Source organism: Rana temporaria, chromosome 11 (genome assembly GCF_905171775.1).
Source record: "Rana temporaria chromosome 11, aRanTem1.1, whole genome shotgun sequence".
NCBI classification, from domain to species: Eukaryota; Metazoa; Chordata; class Amphibia; order Anura; family Ranidae; genus Rana; species Rana temporaria.
This window is the reverse complement of record NC_053499.1, coordinates 127620892-127637812: the sequence shown is the minus strand read 5'-3', so window position 1 is coordinate 127637812 and position 16921 is coordinate 127620892. Positions and strand designations below refer to the sequence as shown.

Sequence of the window (16921 nt, the reverse complement as noted above, 5' to 3'; positions counted from 1 at the left end):
TAGCGAACAAATTGTCAGCACTGAGAATACCCTTCATACTAAAGTAGAGCCAGGACGTACTCGACAGGAGACAAAGAGGTGCAGGCACTATAAAAGAGTAGATGGGTGATAGTCAGGAAGGATAGAGGGGGAAGTGCCAGGGAGGCCGATCCTGGGCTGGAACATCCCAATAAGTACGCTCTATTGAGTGACAATTGGTGAAACCAGTCAGGGACCAGCACTGCTGGAGATGGACTCTCCTAGCTGCCAGGGGAAGAACTCCTCCAGTGAGAGTGGGGGCAGCAAAGGGAAAAGATAGACAGTTTCTGATGATAGAGGACTCAATTCTTAGAAGGACAGAGAGGGCAATCTGTGACGAATACCTGGAGCGCCGAACTGTATGCTGTTTACCGGGCACTCGGGTTCGGTACATCACGGATCTGCTGAACAGATTACTGGGAGGGACTGGGGAAGACCCAGCTGTCATGGTGCACATTGGCACCAATGACAAAGTCAGAGCCAGATGGAGTGTCCTAAAGAACGATTTTAGGGACTTGGGAGCTAAATTGATGAAAAGGGACCTCCAAGGTAGTATATGCTCAGGAGGAATACTACTGGTACATCGAGCCACGCCAGAAAGGCAGAGGGAGATTAGGGAAGTAAACAAGTGACTGAGAAGCTGGTGTAGTAAGGAGGGGTTTAGGTTTCTGGAGGATTGGGCCGACTGCTCAGTTGATCACCATGACTATAGAAGGGATGTAAACATCCCTTGTAATAGGAATAGTGTGCGACAGGTCCTCTTTATGGAGAGATACAGGGTCAATAAGACCCCACATCTCTCCTCCAGGCTGGAAAGCATGAGATTGTGAAACAATTTCACCGATCTCATGCTTACTAGCCGCAATCACGGCTTTGTTTACATCCGGGTGTGACGTCATCACATCGCGCCCAGGCCTCCGATGGTCATAGAGATGACTGGTGACCATTTGGTCACCAGTCATCTCTATACTTCCCATCCGGCGCTGGATGATTCTTTCTCCGGTCCCCCGATGGCACGGGAGAACCACCGGATGGCGGCGGGAGGGGGGCATGTTCCCTTCCGCTGCCTATAAGAACGATCAAGCGGCGGAATTGCCGCTATGATCATTCTTATGGTAGGCAGATTCGCCGCCGGCAAACAATGATGTCTGAATGATGCCTCTAGCTGCAGGCATCATTCAGATATCCCCTCACAAAGCCCAGGACGTCATAGGACGTCCACTCGGGATGGGAGATCCCCTCTGTGGATGTCATATGACTATGGGTCGGTACAGAAGTGGTTAACATAAGTAAATAGCCTTCAAAAATTATAAAATTTTATGGTACATTTTCCAAATTTGTGATACCACATGTGTGGATTATCTAATATATTGTAAATAAAACAACATCGTTTTTATTAATTGGAATGATAATTGGGTATTGTTTATGTGCACTTTTGAGTACTCCGAGTTTATATGGCCAGTTCTATGTGCGTGGTACCAGCCTCATTTTGAAAGGCTTTGGTTTCTGTGAGATTCCAAAAATTGGGGTGAGATCCGGAGGAGACATGGGGTCCGGCCAGTGGAATTCAAAGTGTCTCATCAGAGTAGTGAAATAGAGGAAGATCTCCATCCGGGCCAGATTCTCTCCAGGACAAACCCGGGGACCTAAAGAGAAACACATGGTGGTAAGAGGGAACTCACGGAAAGTAACACTTAAAATGCAACTTAAAGGGGTTATAAAGGTTTGTTTTTTATTTTCTAAATGGGTTCCTTTAACCCAGTGGTCTCCAAACTGCGACCCAGGGGCCAGATGTGGCCCTTTGCCAGCCTTTATCTGGCCCTTGGGGTACTATTACTCCAACTAACACCAGCAAGAAAGCACTATTTCTTCCATTAATACCAATGATGGGATACTATTCCTCATACTAATAGAGGCACTACTCCCCCCTACTACTGACCGCGAACCCTGAGGCCCTATTTTTTCTCACCGATTCTGGGCTCGGGACATTTTCTGCCCAAGCTGACCATAATCTGGCCCTCCGAAAGTATGAAGGCCAATAAGTTGGCCGTTTGTTTGAAAAGTTTGGACATATACCCCCCTCCTGCCCAGGCGAAATTTCAGCTTTCGGCACTGCGTCGCTTTAACTGACAATTGTGCAGTCGTGCGAGGTGGCTCCCAAACAAAATTAACATAATAATTATACATATAATTATAATAATAATAATTAACAACAACAGTATGATGTTTAGAATGTCTCCCTGACACAGTATATATTTAAAGTAAGTGGAAGGTGCTATTGAGGGCGCTAGAATTTATAATTTATAATAGGATACCTGCCTGAATAAGGAATAAGGAAATAGATAATACTAGTGAATCTATTGCATGATCACCCATAGAAGAATGTTCTCCTTTATGATCATTTCCTACTACAAACTTTAATTTTCACTTTTATATATGGTGTTTTTCAGCAGCCTAACGGCAAAGAATTTGGTTATTTTGTACATTTGATTATCTTTATTTATGGTTTATGGTTTTTTTCATACTACACGTATGTAACATATTGTTTGAATGCGAGACTATTCACGATTGTTTCTGCAATAGATTCACTAGTATTATCTATTACCTGCCGTCCTTATTCAGGCAGGTATCCCATTATAAATTTTAGCGCCCTCAATAGCACCTTCCACTTACATTTCAAAGTTCACCCCTGTACCTCGAGGAGCAGCTCAATATATACAAGTACTGTATAATAATATATACACGTTTTTTTAATTATTTTGGCGTGGGATCCACTTCACTTTATTTTCAATATATTTAAAGTAAGCCACAGTGAAACAATCTATATATATATTTCTAGATGGTTGCCCACGGTTACGATGAGATTTGCCTATGAGTTTATCAGCTAGCTAATACTGTATCTATACTGTGACTATGTGCCTGTGTTTCCATTTATGATATAATTATCCTCAGTTGATAAATTATACTCCATTATTACTTTCTCACATTTCTAGCCGTGTCCTATGTATTTGGGCTGTTATGGCTCTATACTGTTGACACCAACAGGTACTATTGGGGATATTTAGTTCTTCACTGTACAGCACAGTTTTTAATGTGTTTTTTAAACTCCATGTATAAATTATTATAAATAAAATTATAGTTTTTTTTAACAGCAGTGCCTAGAAACTCAATTTTTCCATTTATGACTTCTATTACTCCATGATTGGGACGTGGCACTGTACTGTGATATGGTATGTAGTGTTTAGATTTTTATTGAAACTTTCTTTTACCTGCAGAGAAAGGAAGGAAAGATTCGACTTTCACTAGTTCTCCATCCTCATTCAGGAAATTCTCTGGATTGAATTCATTTGGATACTTCCAATATTTTTCATCATAGTGTGCTGATGATAAATCTGTAATGATGAGTGTTCCCTGGAGACAAAAAATTAAAAAGCAGTTTAAGATAAATAAACTGAACTTATCACAGCTAAAAGTTGATGACTTAACTTACCAGTGCCCACCCAAAAACTTGTAGTATAGGTTTTGGGTGAACATCAGTGAATTTAATCGGTTATCGGTCTTTAAGAGAATCTAAACCTCAAAAGCAATATTTTATAGATTGCAGATTACCAGTCCATACACATGGTGCCTGCCTTAGTTTTTATTTTTAAGGCTAATACCTTTTTTACCAATTACAGAAAATACCAGTTGATTGTGCCATAAATGTCCTTGTTACTTTCTAGGATTTAGAAAAAAAACAAAAACAAAAGAACCTTGGCCCAGATTCACAAAGGAGATACGACGGAGTATCTCAGATACTCCGTCGTATCGCTCAGAGTATCTATGCGACTGATTCATAGAATCATTGTGTAATTGTTTTACACTGTCGGATCTTAGGATGCAGTACCGCGGCCGCCGCTGGGGGGAGTTCGCGTCGTAAACCAGCGTCGGGTATGCAAATTGGGAGTTACGGCGATCCACGACGGATCTTCGCGTTCGCTACATCGCTGCTAGTCTAGTTTCCCGTCGCAAAGTTTTGGGTGGCTTAACTTTACACAGCACACGTATGTGCTGTATAAAGTATGGCCATCGTGCCCGCGTCGAAATTTAAAAATTAACGTCGTTTGCGTAAGCTGTCCGGGAATTCGGAATTACGCTACGAGCGTCGCCGTTCGAAAAAATGACATCGCGCAAAGCACGGCGGGTAATTCAAAAGGGTGCATGCGCAGTAGGTCCGGCGCGGGAGCGCGCCTAATTTAAATGGCACACGCCACTTTGAATTACACGGGCTTACGCCGGAGGCCGCCGGCGTAGTTTTCATCGCAAGTGCTTTGTGAATCAGGCACTTGCGATGAAAACTTGCGGCGGTGTAACGTATCTACGATACAATACGCCGCCGCACTTCTACCTGAATCTGGCCCCTTATGCTTATTGTGTAAACTACCAGATTCAGCAATCATCATGTAATTGAGATAAGCAAAGGTAGTCATGGTTGAAGTCTAGTCTGTTTAACAACCATTGTATCTTCTATAGATACCATGGGGGAATAAATGTGACCATAAAAGGACAGGAAGCACGTTATTCTGCCGGATTATTTGGTGAAACTAAAGGAAACTAAATGAGTAAATGAAAGCAGCCCGTACATCTAAGGACTATTAGGCTACAATATGCAACATTTTTGCTTTTGGAATTAACTCCTTCACGCAGACGTCGCACAAATATGTGGCCCCACTGGACTAGGCTTTTTTGCAATGGGGTCGCATATTTGCATCCCTCCCTTTGTGCTGGGAGTGCGGAACGCTTCCAGCACAGAGACAGGAGTCTCCCTGTGAGCCCCGGGCCCCGTACCAATGATCGGGACCCGGAACACAAGATTTCAGGTCACCTTATGTTGTGATAGCCTCTGATTGGCTATCACAGTGATCAGTCACTGTGAAAATCTGTCTCCGTGTTTTCCTTTTCTGTGAATGGAGGAAAGAGTTAAGTTGTATCTCGCTCTGTCCTCGCACAGAAAAAAAAGTGTTTGTAAAAAATAAATAAATAAAATGTATAATAATAATAAAAAAAAAAAGTTTTGATCTAGGTCAGTGCTAGGGTTAGTGTTTGTGTCAAGGTCAGAATCAGTATTTTTTGTGGGGGACAGAATTTTTTATTTTATTTTTTTTTAATTAGTTTAAGTGTCAGTACCAGACTGCCAGTGTGGTTTAGGTAGGATAAAAAAGGCAAACTGTGCACTATTGTTTTGGGGCTGTATTACGGGTACAGACAACTAATATACACATACTGTATGTGGTATCACTGCAATTGTCATCAGGATAATTTATTTTGGTTTGTTCTTTGGTGGTAGGGTCATGTAGTACCTAAATTAATAAATAAAATATATATTTTTACGGTTTTGGGACAGTTGTCTTTTGATAATAAAAAAAAAGCAGGAGATATCCAATTACCAAGTACCACCAAATGAAAGCCAAATTTGTCCTGAAAACAACAAGGTATAATCCACCTGAATGCACAAAGGGGGTTAGTTACTAAAGGCAAATCCACTTTGCACTACAAGTGCAAAGTACACTTTCAATTGCACCGAAAGTGCACTTGGAAGTGGAGTCGCTGTGGATCTGAGGGTGACATGCAAGGGAAAAAAACTGCATTTTAGCTTGCACATGATTGGATAATAAAATCAGTAGAGCTTCCCCTCATTTCAGATCTACCCCTCAGATTTACAGCAATTGCACTTCCAAGTACACTTTCAGTGCAATTTCAAGTGCACTTTGCACTTGGAGTTTGCACCTGTAGTGTAAAGTGGATTTGCCTTTTGTAAATAACTCCCAAAGTAGCTGTGATGATATGGGCGGTTTTACTAATATGTCAAAGTCACAAAATTGGGCTTAGGCATTTAGATTTGTTTACCCTTGGGTGTGAAGAGGTTAAATATGCTTTGATTATCCCGCTGATAAGTCTGTTTTATTTAGATTTATATAGAGGATGTGTTTTATTGTTATGTGTCTGTGTTTATAGAAAAGGGTGCAAGCTGAGAGCCCATTCACACAGGGGCAACACGACTTCTGGCACGACTTGAGTATGAATCATCAGGCAACTTACAGGGTCACTTCAAGTCGCCTCCAGGACAGGAGGCTTTCCAGTGGCAAATCAAACAATAATCAGCTCTGTGGAAGGAAGGGGGGAGGGAGGGGTTTGCCTGAGAAATGTATGTTATCTTCCTGTATTGTTGATTCTGTTAAGACAGTGATCCGACTTCTGAGGCGACTTCCATTGAAATCAATGGGTACAAGTTGCCTAGAAGTTGGATTGAAGTAGTGCAGGAACCTTTTCTGAAGTCGGAGTGACTTCAGTAGTGGACATTAAGATGGCTCCCATTAACTTCCATTAATTTTCTCGACCACGCGACTTGGGGCGACTTGAAGTCGGATCCCAGTTCGCCCCAGTGTGAACCGGCTCTAAAGCAGGAACTTCCATCAAGGGAAAACCGAGAACCTGCTTGGTCACTTTCCCCGTGTACACACCAGAGGTATTTCCATCGGGAAACTGATGAAAAGACCGCAGGAAAGAGAACATTTCCTGCCGCGATTCCCGGCGGTTTTCCTGTCACGAAAACTGCCATGGAGCCGAGTATAATTTAGGGGTCTGATAATGTTGAGATAGATATAGATATAGATATATAAATATAGATGTTCACTTTAAGGATTGATAATGCACCCTTGTTTGCTTTTTCAGAGATGTTCACAGCTTCTTCGTTTTGTCCTTGGGAACCAGACACAGGCTGCTGATCAGGCCTGTTCGGAATAGACTTTCTACTAAACCAGTTTGAACTGACCAGAGACTCGTCACGTGATGTAACCACCCATTTAACTGTTCCCTTGCTATAAAGAAGAAATGGACTTTGATTGGACTAAAACTATAAGATCACACCTTTATCACGCCTAGAATACACTTGATACATACCCATATCTTATGAATATTCATACGTATAAATTGTATACCCCGTAGTTGTAAGCTCAGAAATCACTTTTACTCACGAGATCTGTGTTGTATTTCTCCATTGCAATGTTTGTATAATTAAAGCACCTACTTATGTGGATCTACCATCTCATCTGATCGTCTTAATAAAGACCCCCAAATCGGATTTAAAAGAGCATAGACACAGCCAGTTTTCCCGGCCAAAAGCTGTCATGGCAGTTTTCCCGACAGGAAAACTGGTCATGTGTACGAGGCATCACTCTATTTTACTTGGGACTTTTCTCATGTGGGAAGCTAAAAATTCACCATTCCCAATACAAATCCCCCCCTCCCAGTAGAAATACACTTTCTCTCTAAGCGCAAATACCCCCTAAGCTCAATTTTCCCCCAGCACAAATACTGCACAAATGTACTCGTATACATCAGATGCAGCAGCACCTGGCAGAGTGAGTAAAGTCCTCCCAGGTCTACCCTCTGCTGTGTCATATGAACCTTCAGAGCCCTCAGCCTTGCATTACACATTGTGCCACTCTGATCTAAGGCCTTCAAGGCAAGGCAGCAAGCAACAGATGTCTGGTGCTATCAACACCCATGGCTGCAGGAAAGAAGTGCAAGCAACTATTGATACACCTACCTTTCACAGCTTCCTTACCCACTTAAGGACCCCTTCACGTCGATATACGTCGGCAGAATGGCACGGCTGGGCACAAGCATGTACCTGTACATCCTCTTTAGGAGCCCAGCCGCGGGGTCGCGAGCGCGCCGCTGTCGGCGCGCTCACGACCCTGTCCGAAGCTCCGTGACCGTGCCCACGGGACCCACGGACCCGATCGCCGCCAGTGTCCCGCCATCAGTCACAGGAGCTGAAGAACGGGGAAGGTGTGTGTAAACACACCTTCCCTGTTTTTCATTGTGGCATTGTCAGTGATCGCCTGTTCCCCTACAGTTGGAAACACATATGAGGTCACACTTAACCCCTACAGCGCCCCCTAGTGGTTAACTCCTAAATGGCAATTGTCATTTTCACATTAATCTGTGCATTTTTATAGCACTTTTCGCTGTGAAAATGACAATGGTCCCAAAAATGTGTCAAAATTGTCCGATATGTCCGCCATAATATCGCAGTCACGAAAAAAATCACTGGTCGCCGCCATTAGTAGTTAAAAAAAATTATTAATAAAAATTCCATAAAACTATCCCCTATTTTGTAAACGCTATAAATTTTTGCGCAAACCAATCGATAAACGCTTATTGCGTAGAAGAATACGTATCGGCCAAAACTGAGGAATAAAATGTTTTTTTATATCTTTTTTAGGGATATTTATTATAGCAAAAAGTAAAAAATGAAAAAAGTTGATGGTGTCTGCACTGTGTAAGGCTGGGTTCACACTACGGTTTTCCCGTCCGTCAACCGCATACGATTTCAGTATTGAAAACGTACGGGCTCGGACGGGAAAACGTATAGATAGACAATGCATTGCAAATCGTATGCACTCAGATGCATCCGGGTGCGTACGATTTGCTGGCAAAACGTTTTTTAAACGTACGCAAAACCGTGTTCAACCACGGTTTTGCGGTCGTTTTTAAAACAGTATGGCAAACGCATACGTTTTCCTTTAACATTAATGTCAATGGAAAACGCACATATGTGCGGTTCCATACGTTCCCGTCCGTTTCAGCCGCATACGGTTTTTCATATAAATCGTATGCGGCTGACGGACGGGAAAACCGTAGTGTGAACCCAGCCTAACAGAGAAAAGGGGGAGGGGAAAGGAGATAGATAATGTGACTATAATACACTCTATATGCATAAAAAAGTGTCTATAGAGTCTACTAAATATTTCAGATCTCTGCCTGGATCGATAAGTGAAACAAATATCTCAGAAAAACATAAGTTACAATAAAGTGAGTGCCACACTATACACAAACAAATAATGCATAAATATACAGTACAGACCAAAAGTTTGGACACACCTTCTCATTCAAAGAGTTTTCTTTTTATGATGCCGATATGTACTTTATATCTTGTACCCTATGTTGTACCACTTTTGCCTTAATAAAGACCAACCTTGTTGTTAAAAAAAAAGAGTTTTCTTTATTTTCATGACTATGAAAATTGTAGATTCACACTGAAGGCATCAAAACTATGAATTAACACATGTGGAATTATACATAACAAAAAAGTGTGAAACAACTGAAAATATATTTCATATTCTAGGTTCTTCAAAGTAGCCACCTTTTGCTTTGATTACTGCTTGGCACACTCTTGACATTCTCTTGATGAGCTTCAAGAGGTAGTCACCTGGCGCAGTACCCCATCACTCTCCTTCTTGGTAAAATAGCCCTTACACAGCCTGGAGGTGTGTTTGCGGTCATTGTCCTGTTGAAAAATAAATGATGGTCCAACTAAATGCAAACCAGATGGAATAGCATGCCGCTGCAAGATGCTGTGGTAGCCATGCTGGTTCAGTATGCCTTCAATTTTGAATAAATCTCCAACAGTGTCACCAGCAAAGCACCCCCACACCATCACACCTCCTCCTCCATGCTTCACAGTGGGAACCAGGCATGTAGAGTCCATCCGTTCACCTTTTCTGCGTCGCACAAAGACACGGGGGTTGGAACCAAAGATCTCAAGTTTGGACTCATCAGACCAAAGCACAGATTTCCACTGGTCTAATGTCCATTCCTTGTGTTCTTTAGCCCAAACAAGTCTCTTCTGCTTGTTGCCTTTCTTTAGCAGTGGTTTCCTAGCAGATATTCTACCATGAAGGCCTGATTCACACAGTCTCCTCTTAACAGTTCTAGAGATGTATCTGCTGCAAAAGGTGGCTACTTTGAAGAACCTAGAATATGAAATATATTTTCAGTTGTTTCACACTTTTTTGTTATGTGTTAATTCATAGTTTTGATGCCTTCAGTGTGAATCTACAATTTTCAGAGTCATGAAAATAAAGAAAACTCTTTGATTGAGAAGGTGTGTCCAAACGTTTGGTCTGTACGTACAGACTTAATATAATAAATACATGCAAGAGTCAAGCAAAGTCAGCATAGAATACGTGCAAAAAAAAAAAAATAAATTATATATATATATATATATATGAAAGTCTCTGAGTGGTGGTCCCAAAAAACCAAGTGTTGAGAAATGCTTCAGTGTGCAAAGGACACCTCTTGTGACTTCTTAGCAGTTTATCTCACAGCTGTAGCTCTAAGGACCTGATAATTCTCAAGGGATACACATCCGATAATATAATCAGCCAGATGGTAGGAAACCCAAACCAGTGAGTATCTAATTTAAACTCTTAGGCCGCGTACACACGGACGGTCCATCCAATGAGAACGGTCCGAAGGACCGTTCTCATCGGTTAACCGATGAAGCTGACTGATGGTCTGATGTGCCTACACACCATCAGTTAAAAAAACGATCAAGTCCAATGCGGTGACGTAAAACACAACGACGTGCAGAGAAAAATTAAGTTCAATGCTTCCAAGCATGCGTCGACTTGATTCTGAGCATGCGCAGGTTTTTAACCGATGCTTTTGCATACTAACCATCGGTTTTGACCTATCGGTTAGGCGTCCATCGGTTCAATTTTAAAGCAAGTTCTCTTTTTTTGGACCGAAGTATAACTGACCGATGGGGCCCATACACGGTTGGATTGGACCGATGAAACTGAACTTCAGTCCGTTTTCATTGGTTTTGTCCGACCGTGTGTACGCGGCCTTACACCAGCTAGACTAAATGCCCAGAAGATATAGAGAAATTCTCTGAGTGGTGAATCCAGGAAACCAGCACACGTGTTGGGGGGTAAAAAACTCCAAATGTGCACACACCTCCAGTGATGCCAAGCAGCTTACCTCAAGACGGTTTTAATGACAGCTTATAGCACCTCATGTAACAGCAGATACTGCGATGAGCTCATATGCGGTCAGGGGAATCACTCTTGGATGATACCATGTGGAAAAAAAAAGGGATGTATATAGTGTAACTCTGTTACCCCAAAGTAGACTCAGATGGTAAAACGCACTACTGCACCCACATGGAACAATGAATAGCGGGCTTGTCCCCACGAGCACCGAGCTTGCAAAAATCTTTATGTTCCTCTTAGATCTCTCCTACTCCCAGTGTACAGCAAAGAGTACTCGAAGGGTGGCAGTATGGTCAAGGAAAAAAGGAAAGGAAGTACATTGCGTAATCCCATAAAAAAATGGTGCACATTTATTGGTAAATAACAGTAAAAAACACTCACATATACTTCAGCTATATGATCGGTGACACTTGCGAGCACCGTGACTCAAATGCCTGCCGTCATAGTGCTGGGTCTAGTGCTCCAATCCCGACACGTATCGTCACGTCACGTCAAGTCAATCCTTAGAGCTACAGCTGTGAGATAAACTGCTAAGAAGTCAAAAGAGGTATCCTTTGCACACTGAAGCATTTCTCAACAATTGGTTTTTTGGGACCACCACTCAGAGACTTTCCTATATATATTTAATTATTTATTTATTATATATAATATATTTTTTTGCACGTATTCTATGCTGACTTTGCTTGACTCTTACATTTATTTATTATATTAAGTCTATATATTTATGCATTATTTATTTGTGTATAGTGTGGCACTCACTTTATTGTAATTTATGTTTTTCTGAGATCTTTGTTTCACTTATCGATCCAGGCAGAGATCTGAAATATTTGGTAGTCTACTGTATATAGACACTTTTTTATGCATATAGAGTGAATTAGAGTCACATTATCTATCTCCCCCCCCCCCCCCCCGTGTCTCTGTTACACAGCGCAGACACCATCACCTTTTTTCATTTGACACATTTTTTCTATTTAGGATAGATCACTAGGTGTCTGCAGCAGTGTCCCCTTTAGCTTAAACACCACCCCAGTTTCACTTAGTAGGATCTTCTGACAGCGCGAGAGTACCTCTTGTCTTTACATTTAAAAAGTTATAAATATTGCATTTTTTTTCAAAATTGTCGCTCTATTTTTGTTTATAGCGCAAAAAATAAAAACTGCAGAGGTGATCAAATACCACCAAAAGAAAGCTCTATTTGTGGGAAAAAAAGGACGCCAATTTTTTTTGGGAGCCACGTCGCACGACCACGCAATTGTCAGTTAAAGCGACGCAGTGCCGAATCACAAACAGGGGCAAGGTCCTTAACCTGCATAATGGTCCGGGTCTTAAGTGGTTAATATTCCAATACATTTTTTCAAAACTCAGGCAAAGCTTGAGCTCTTGCTGATAGTGTTGCTTCATGCTTTCTGTGTATTCTTTTGGGCCAGGACAACTGCCTACCATAGTGATCGGCCAATAGGAATGTGTTGAGGTGGCACTTAGTAGCAAAGTTCAACACTATATGGAAGTGTCAAAGCATTGCCTGTAAGCCTTAGGCCGAGTACACACGACCGGTCCAAACCGATGAAAACGGACTGAGGTTCAGTTTCATCGGTCCAAACCAACCGTGTGTACGGCCCATCGGACTTTTCTCCTTCAGACCAAAGTTTTAGAACTTGCTTTAAAATCGAACCGATGGACGGCTGACCGATAGGTCAAAACCGATGGTTAGTACACAAAAGCATCGATTCAAAACCCGCACATGCTCAGAATCAAGTCGACGCATGCTTGGAAGCATTGAACTTTGTTTTTTTCAGCACGTCGTGTGTTTTACGTCACCGCGTTCTGACCTGGTTTTTGAACTGATGGTGTGTACGCACATCAGACCATCAGTCTGCTTCAGCGGTGAACTGATAAAAACGGTCCGTCGAACCATTCTCATCGGATGGATCGACCGTGTGTACGCGGCCTAATGGGATGGATACACAAGCCCAGGTCTAAAGCAGCAGAACCATCAGGGTTTTGTTTTAGGAAGTGCTCTTTGCAGGAAAGAAAGTCAAAGTTGCTAACTCGTTTTTTTATATACCTACTAAAATGTAAATGAATATTTGGCTAATTAAATGCTACCTAACCCCATTAATAGGACCTTTACTATTTTGAAATGTCAGTCATGACAGGATATTCTGAACTAAGAGGATGCTAGGGCCAGCAGAGGTTGTTTCTTCTGACATTATTGATTAATGAAGATCAATATGTTCCTGAGGTATGAACAAGAATGTTGGATGGGTAGAGCCTATGGAATGAGGAGGGTAGAGGTCTATAAAGAGAAAAGAGCTAGTGTGGGATGGGTAGAGGTGCTACTCAGTCTCCATTGGTATGCACACAACAAAAAACGAAAATGCCCATGGGACTTACTTTTAAAGAGCACACCTCAAAACATATCAAGTAAAATTTATAAATTATTTATTCAACGGACATTTAAAAACGTGATACAGAAAGAAAAAAAATATATTAAATGTCATTATATTACTGAGGTTATCTCCTCAGTCTATCAATCAAGGGCCCATTTGGAACCCTTAATATGCATCTTGGGAGCGGTAGATGAAGAAGTATACCCCCCCACCCCCCCATCAATATAGCAGTGATCAGACTATTGTACTTAGCTAGAAAGCTGGTGGCCAGGTTTTGGCTGTCCTCGCATGTCCCGACCAAAAAAACAGTGGATAGATCAGGTTAAAGCGGAGGTTCACCCAAAAACACAACTATGTACCATCCAAACGAGCATACTAGCGTCAGCTACAGTATGCCTTTTTTTTTTTTGCGCTGTACTTACGGTTTAATCCGTAACTTTTGTTTCAGACTCCTGCGGGGAAAGGCGTTTCTATGAAGAAGAGAACATGATTGGCGCCTGGCTATGGCGCGTCACACGTTCCGAAAATAGCCGGAGTAGGACTCGGCTTTTCACGGCGCTATACGGCGCCTGCGCACAGACTAGGAGCTGACTGCGCAGGCGCCGTATATGTCCGCGTCCTATTTCGGCTTTTTTTTGGAACGTGTGACGCGCCATAGCCGGCCGTCAATCATGTTCCCCTCTTCATAGAAACGCCCATTTCCCCGCCGGAGTCTGAAACGAAAGTTGAGGATTAAACAGTAAGTACACCGCAAAAAAAAAAAAAGGCATACTGTAGCCGACGCTAGTATGCTCGTTTGGATGGTAGATAAAGAAAAACATTTTTTTTTAGGGTTAACCCCCGCTTTAACTACATCCTCATACGGGAGCACCTAACATATAAGCATATAAATGCAGCCCAGAATTGTTACTCCATATGGCAGGCTTGGCTGCAAACCCTTGAACTGGCACCACCGGGACGGATTCTGAATCGGTTGCTACAAGTATAAGAGGCACTTGTATTTGATTGGTGAACAGACTATTTTGGGTGTTCATTGGGCAGGCAATGTAATCTATGTACACGCCCTCTGTTTGTGGAGGGGGCGGGTTCAATTAGGCGGGTGGACTGAGGGCGATATGGTTTATTAAATGGCCAGTTGGCCATATGTTTGGTTGTGTTGGGTTGGCGGGGTTACACTTGCCCACCCAGCACAGTGTTTCTTTCCTTCTCTGTCAAGATATTTCATTGTAATGCTTTTGGTGCCACTGCTTTATTTTCTTTGCTCACATTACTCATGCTTCACAGTTGTAACAAATACTGTTCTTTTGAATGTGATCAGTAATCTGTAATTTGTATTTTATTTTGTTGGCACAATAAATCTTTTTTCCGATAAAAGAGCTCAAGCACAGAAAAGGTATTGGGTTGTCAAAAGGTATGAGTTCTTTTGATTTCTGGCAGCTCAACAGATTTTTTTTTTACTTGCAGTGTTTTTATAGAGATGAAATATAGGGAACTGTTTTTGTATTGCAGAGATATATTGAATAGGTGTCTGTTTATTTTGCTCAGACATACACTTGAAGTGTCTTCTGACCTTTGGTATAGAATATCCATTCAGATGAACATCTTTAATGGGTGCATGAGCAACTCCTATTGCCGAAACTGAGGCAAAGCGCAGGACTTCTTGCAGAATGGCCTGTGTGTACGGCATCTTTACTCTGTCATCATAAGCAAGATGGTCTCTGTCTCCTCGAATATTATCTATTTCTTCCCGACATTTCTCTGAAAGAGCAAACACAGTATAATACTTACACTGCAGAAACTGAAGGCAGCGTAGGTTTGTATTACTAAATCTTTGGATAAAAATCAATCAAATTGCAGGTGGCAGAAAGTAAAAGCACCCGATTGCTGGATTGTAATGGACAATATAGAAACAATACAGAGATCCAAAAAGAAAATCATTTTCTCAAGACTTTACCCTGAATGTCGGGATAGGTCATCATATAAAGCAGACTCCATTCTACACTGGCAGAGGTAGTTTCTGTCCCAGCCATAAAGAGATCTCTCACACATGCTAAGAGGTTCTCAGCATCAAAGGCTGACTTGTGACCATCTTCATGTTCCTAAAAATATAGAAAGAGCTTACACCAAGTTACTAATTAGTAGTCACTCAGATGTTACAAGATTGTATATAGCATGGGATTTGCTGAAGAGCACAAGGTTTACTCAGGAGTGTTCCTTGGCATGGTGCTTACTCATGCTAGCTAAAGTTAAGAGATAGGCAGGGCCGATCCTAGGGTCACAGGCGCCTGGGTGCAAAAATATTTCTGGCGCCCTCACATGGGCGTCATCATTTTACTAACTCCTCCCCTTTACAAATGTTTCTATGGCAATGACTCAACCACAGAGATGCTCCCCCACAAAGTCTTCATTACCCTGGGATCCTTACATGATCTCTTAACAATAAACAAAATACAGGAAGAGAACCAGAGTACTTTATTGGGACCTGGAGGGGGAGCCTCTGTGATGGACACAGAGAGGGCTTCTGTTAGAGAGTCTGTTAGATGTTCGGTGCCCCCACCTCTGCAGGCGCCTGGGTGCAATGCACCCTGTGCACCCTGCCTAGGATCGGCCCTGGAGATAGGTCACCAGAACACCAAGGATCTCTGAGACAGCTTTGTAGCACTACCCCCGAAGGAGCTGCTGGTTTGATTTGGGTGGCATGTTACCTCTGTATCTCCACCGTCTAGGGTACTGGATGAGAGCTGCAGTAAAGTCAATGTCCACACGACAGGTGTCTTTCCTGTGCTTTTATTACCCAGCCGGGTAAAAACAATACATAGTAGAAAGGTGAAGGGATAGCAAAATAGAAAACCGCAGATTCAGGTGTAACAGGATATGGAAACAGTCCTGCTTCCCACGGCAACTTTATTTCGCCACTCCAGCCAGAGTGGGTATAGTGCATCTGGACAAGCCTCTCTCATCAGCCTGGCAGCCAGAGTGTCACTCGGATGAATAGGATTAAGTCTCTGCCACAGACCCTCCTGAAGATTGGAGACAATTGCGTTCCAAAATCCTTCTTGACTGGATTTAGCACCCGGTTCTCCTTCACATAGCTTTTAGTTAAATCAGCAACCGATAGGCGACCCGCGTCCAGCCTCTCAGAACCAAAGTGTCCTCCGATGAATAGACAGGCCTCTCCTGAAACACCGGCCTCGTGCTCGGTATCTCCCGGACAGGTTCCTCATCAGTCGGCTTCCTCCAATTGGGCGGACAGCCCAGGACCATCTGGCAAATTAGGGACCCAGTCAACTCACTGGATCCACCAGCTAGACGAATGTGCGCTCCGGACCAACGTGGTCCAGGAACACTGCGACACACACACGCACACACCCCGGCCAGGAGTGCCACACACGGGGGTGGTGGGACAACTGCCCAGCTCAAGGGCGGGAACACAGCGACCCCGAACCAATGGCGTCTGCCCTTTAAATACCCCTTCCCAGCATGCACAGCGAGGCGATCAACCCTCCTGATTGGCTGCCGGGAAGAGATATCCAACTGCTGCCACCTGTCGGCCTGGGGCGGGAACACACTCCCCAGACAACGACTGTATGCACAACAGCACAGCCAAAACTGGAGCAGAGGCCCTAAATTTAACCAAATAAACAGGTTCAGAGCCAACTACCTCTCTAAACTCCCTCTAAATTTACAATA

The 16921-nt window shown here is 42.8% G+C and overlaps 1 protein-coding gene across 1 annotated transcript in view; it reads right to left on the bottom strand.

The window, feature by feature from the left end:
• Window positions 1-1391: 1391 nt before the first annotated feature.
• Window positions 1392-16921, bottom strand: part of LOC120917653 (cytochrome P450 2J6-like) — a 30770-nt gene continuing 15240 nt past the window's right edge. The window contains exons 6-9 of the mRNA XM_040329105.1: window positions 15186-15330; window positions 14802-14989; window positions 3288-3429; window positions 1392-1664 (exon numbers count right to left, since the gene is read on the bottom strand). Of these exons, the coding sequence (XP_040185039.1) occupies window positions 1483-1664; window positions 3288-3429; window positions 14802-14989; window positions 15186-15330 (657 nt within the window). The 3' untranslated portion in view covers window positions 1392-1482. The remainder of the gene's footprint in view (window positions 1665-3287; window positions 3430-14801; window positions 14990-15185; window positions 15331-16921) is intronic.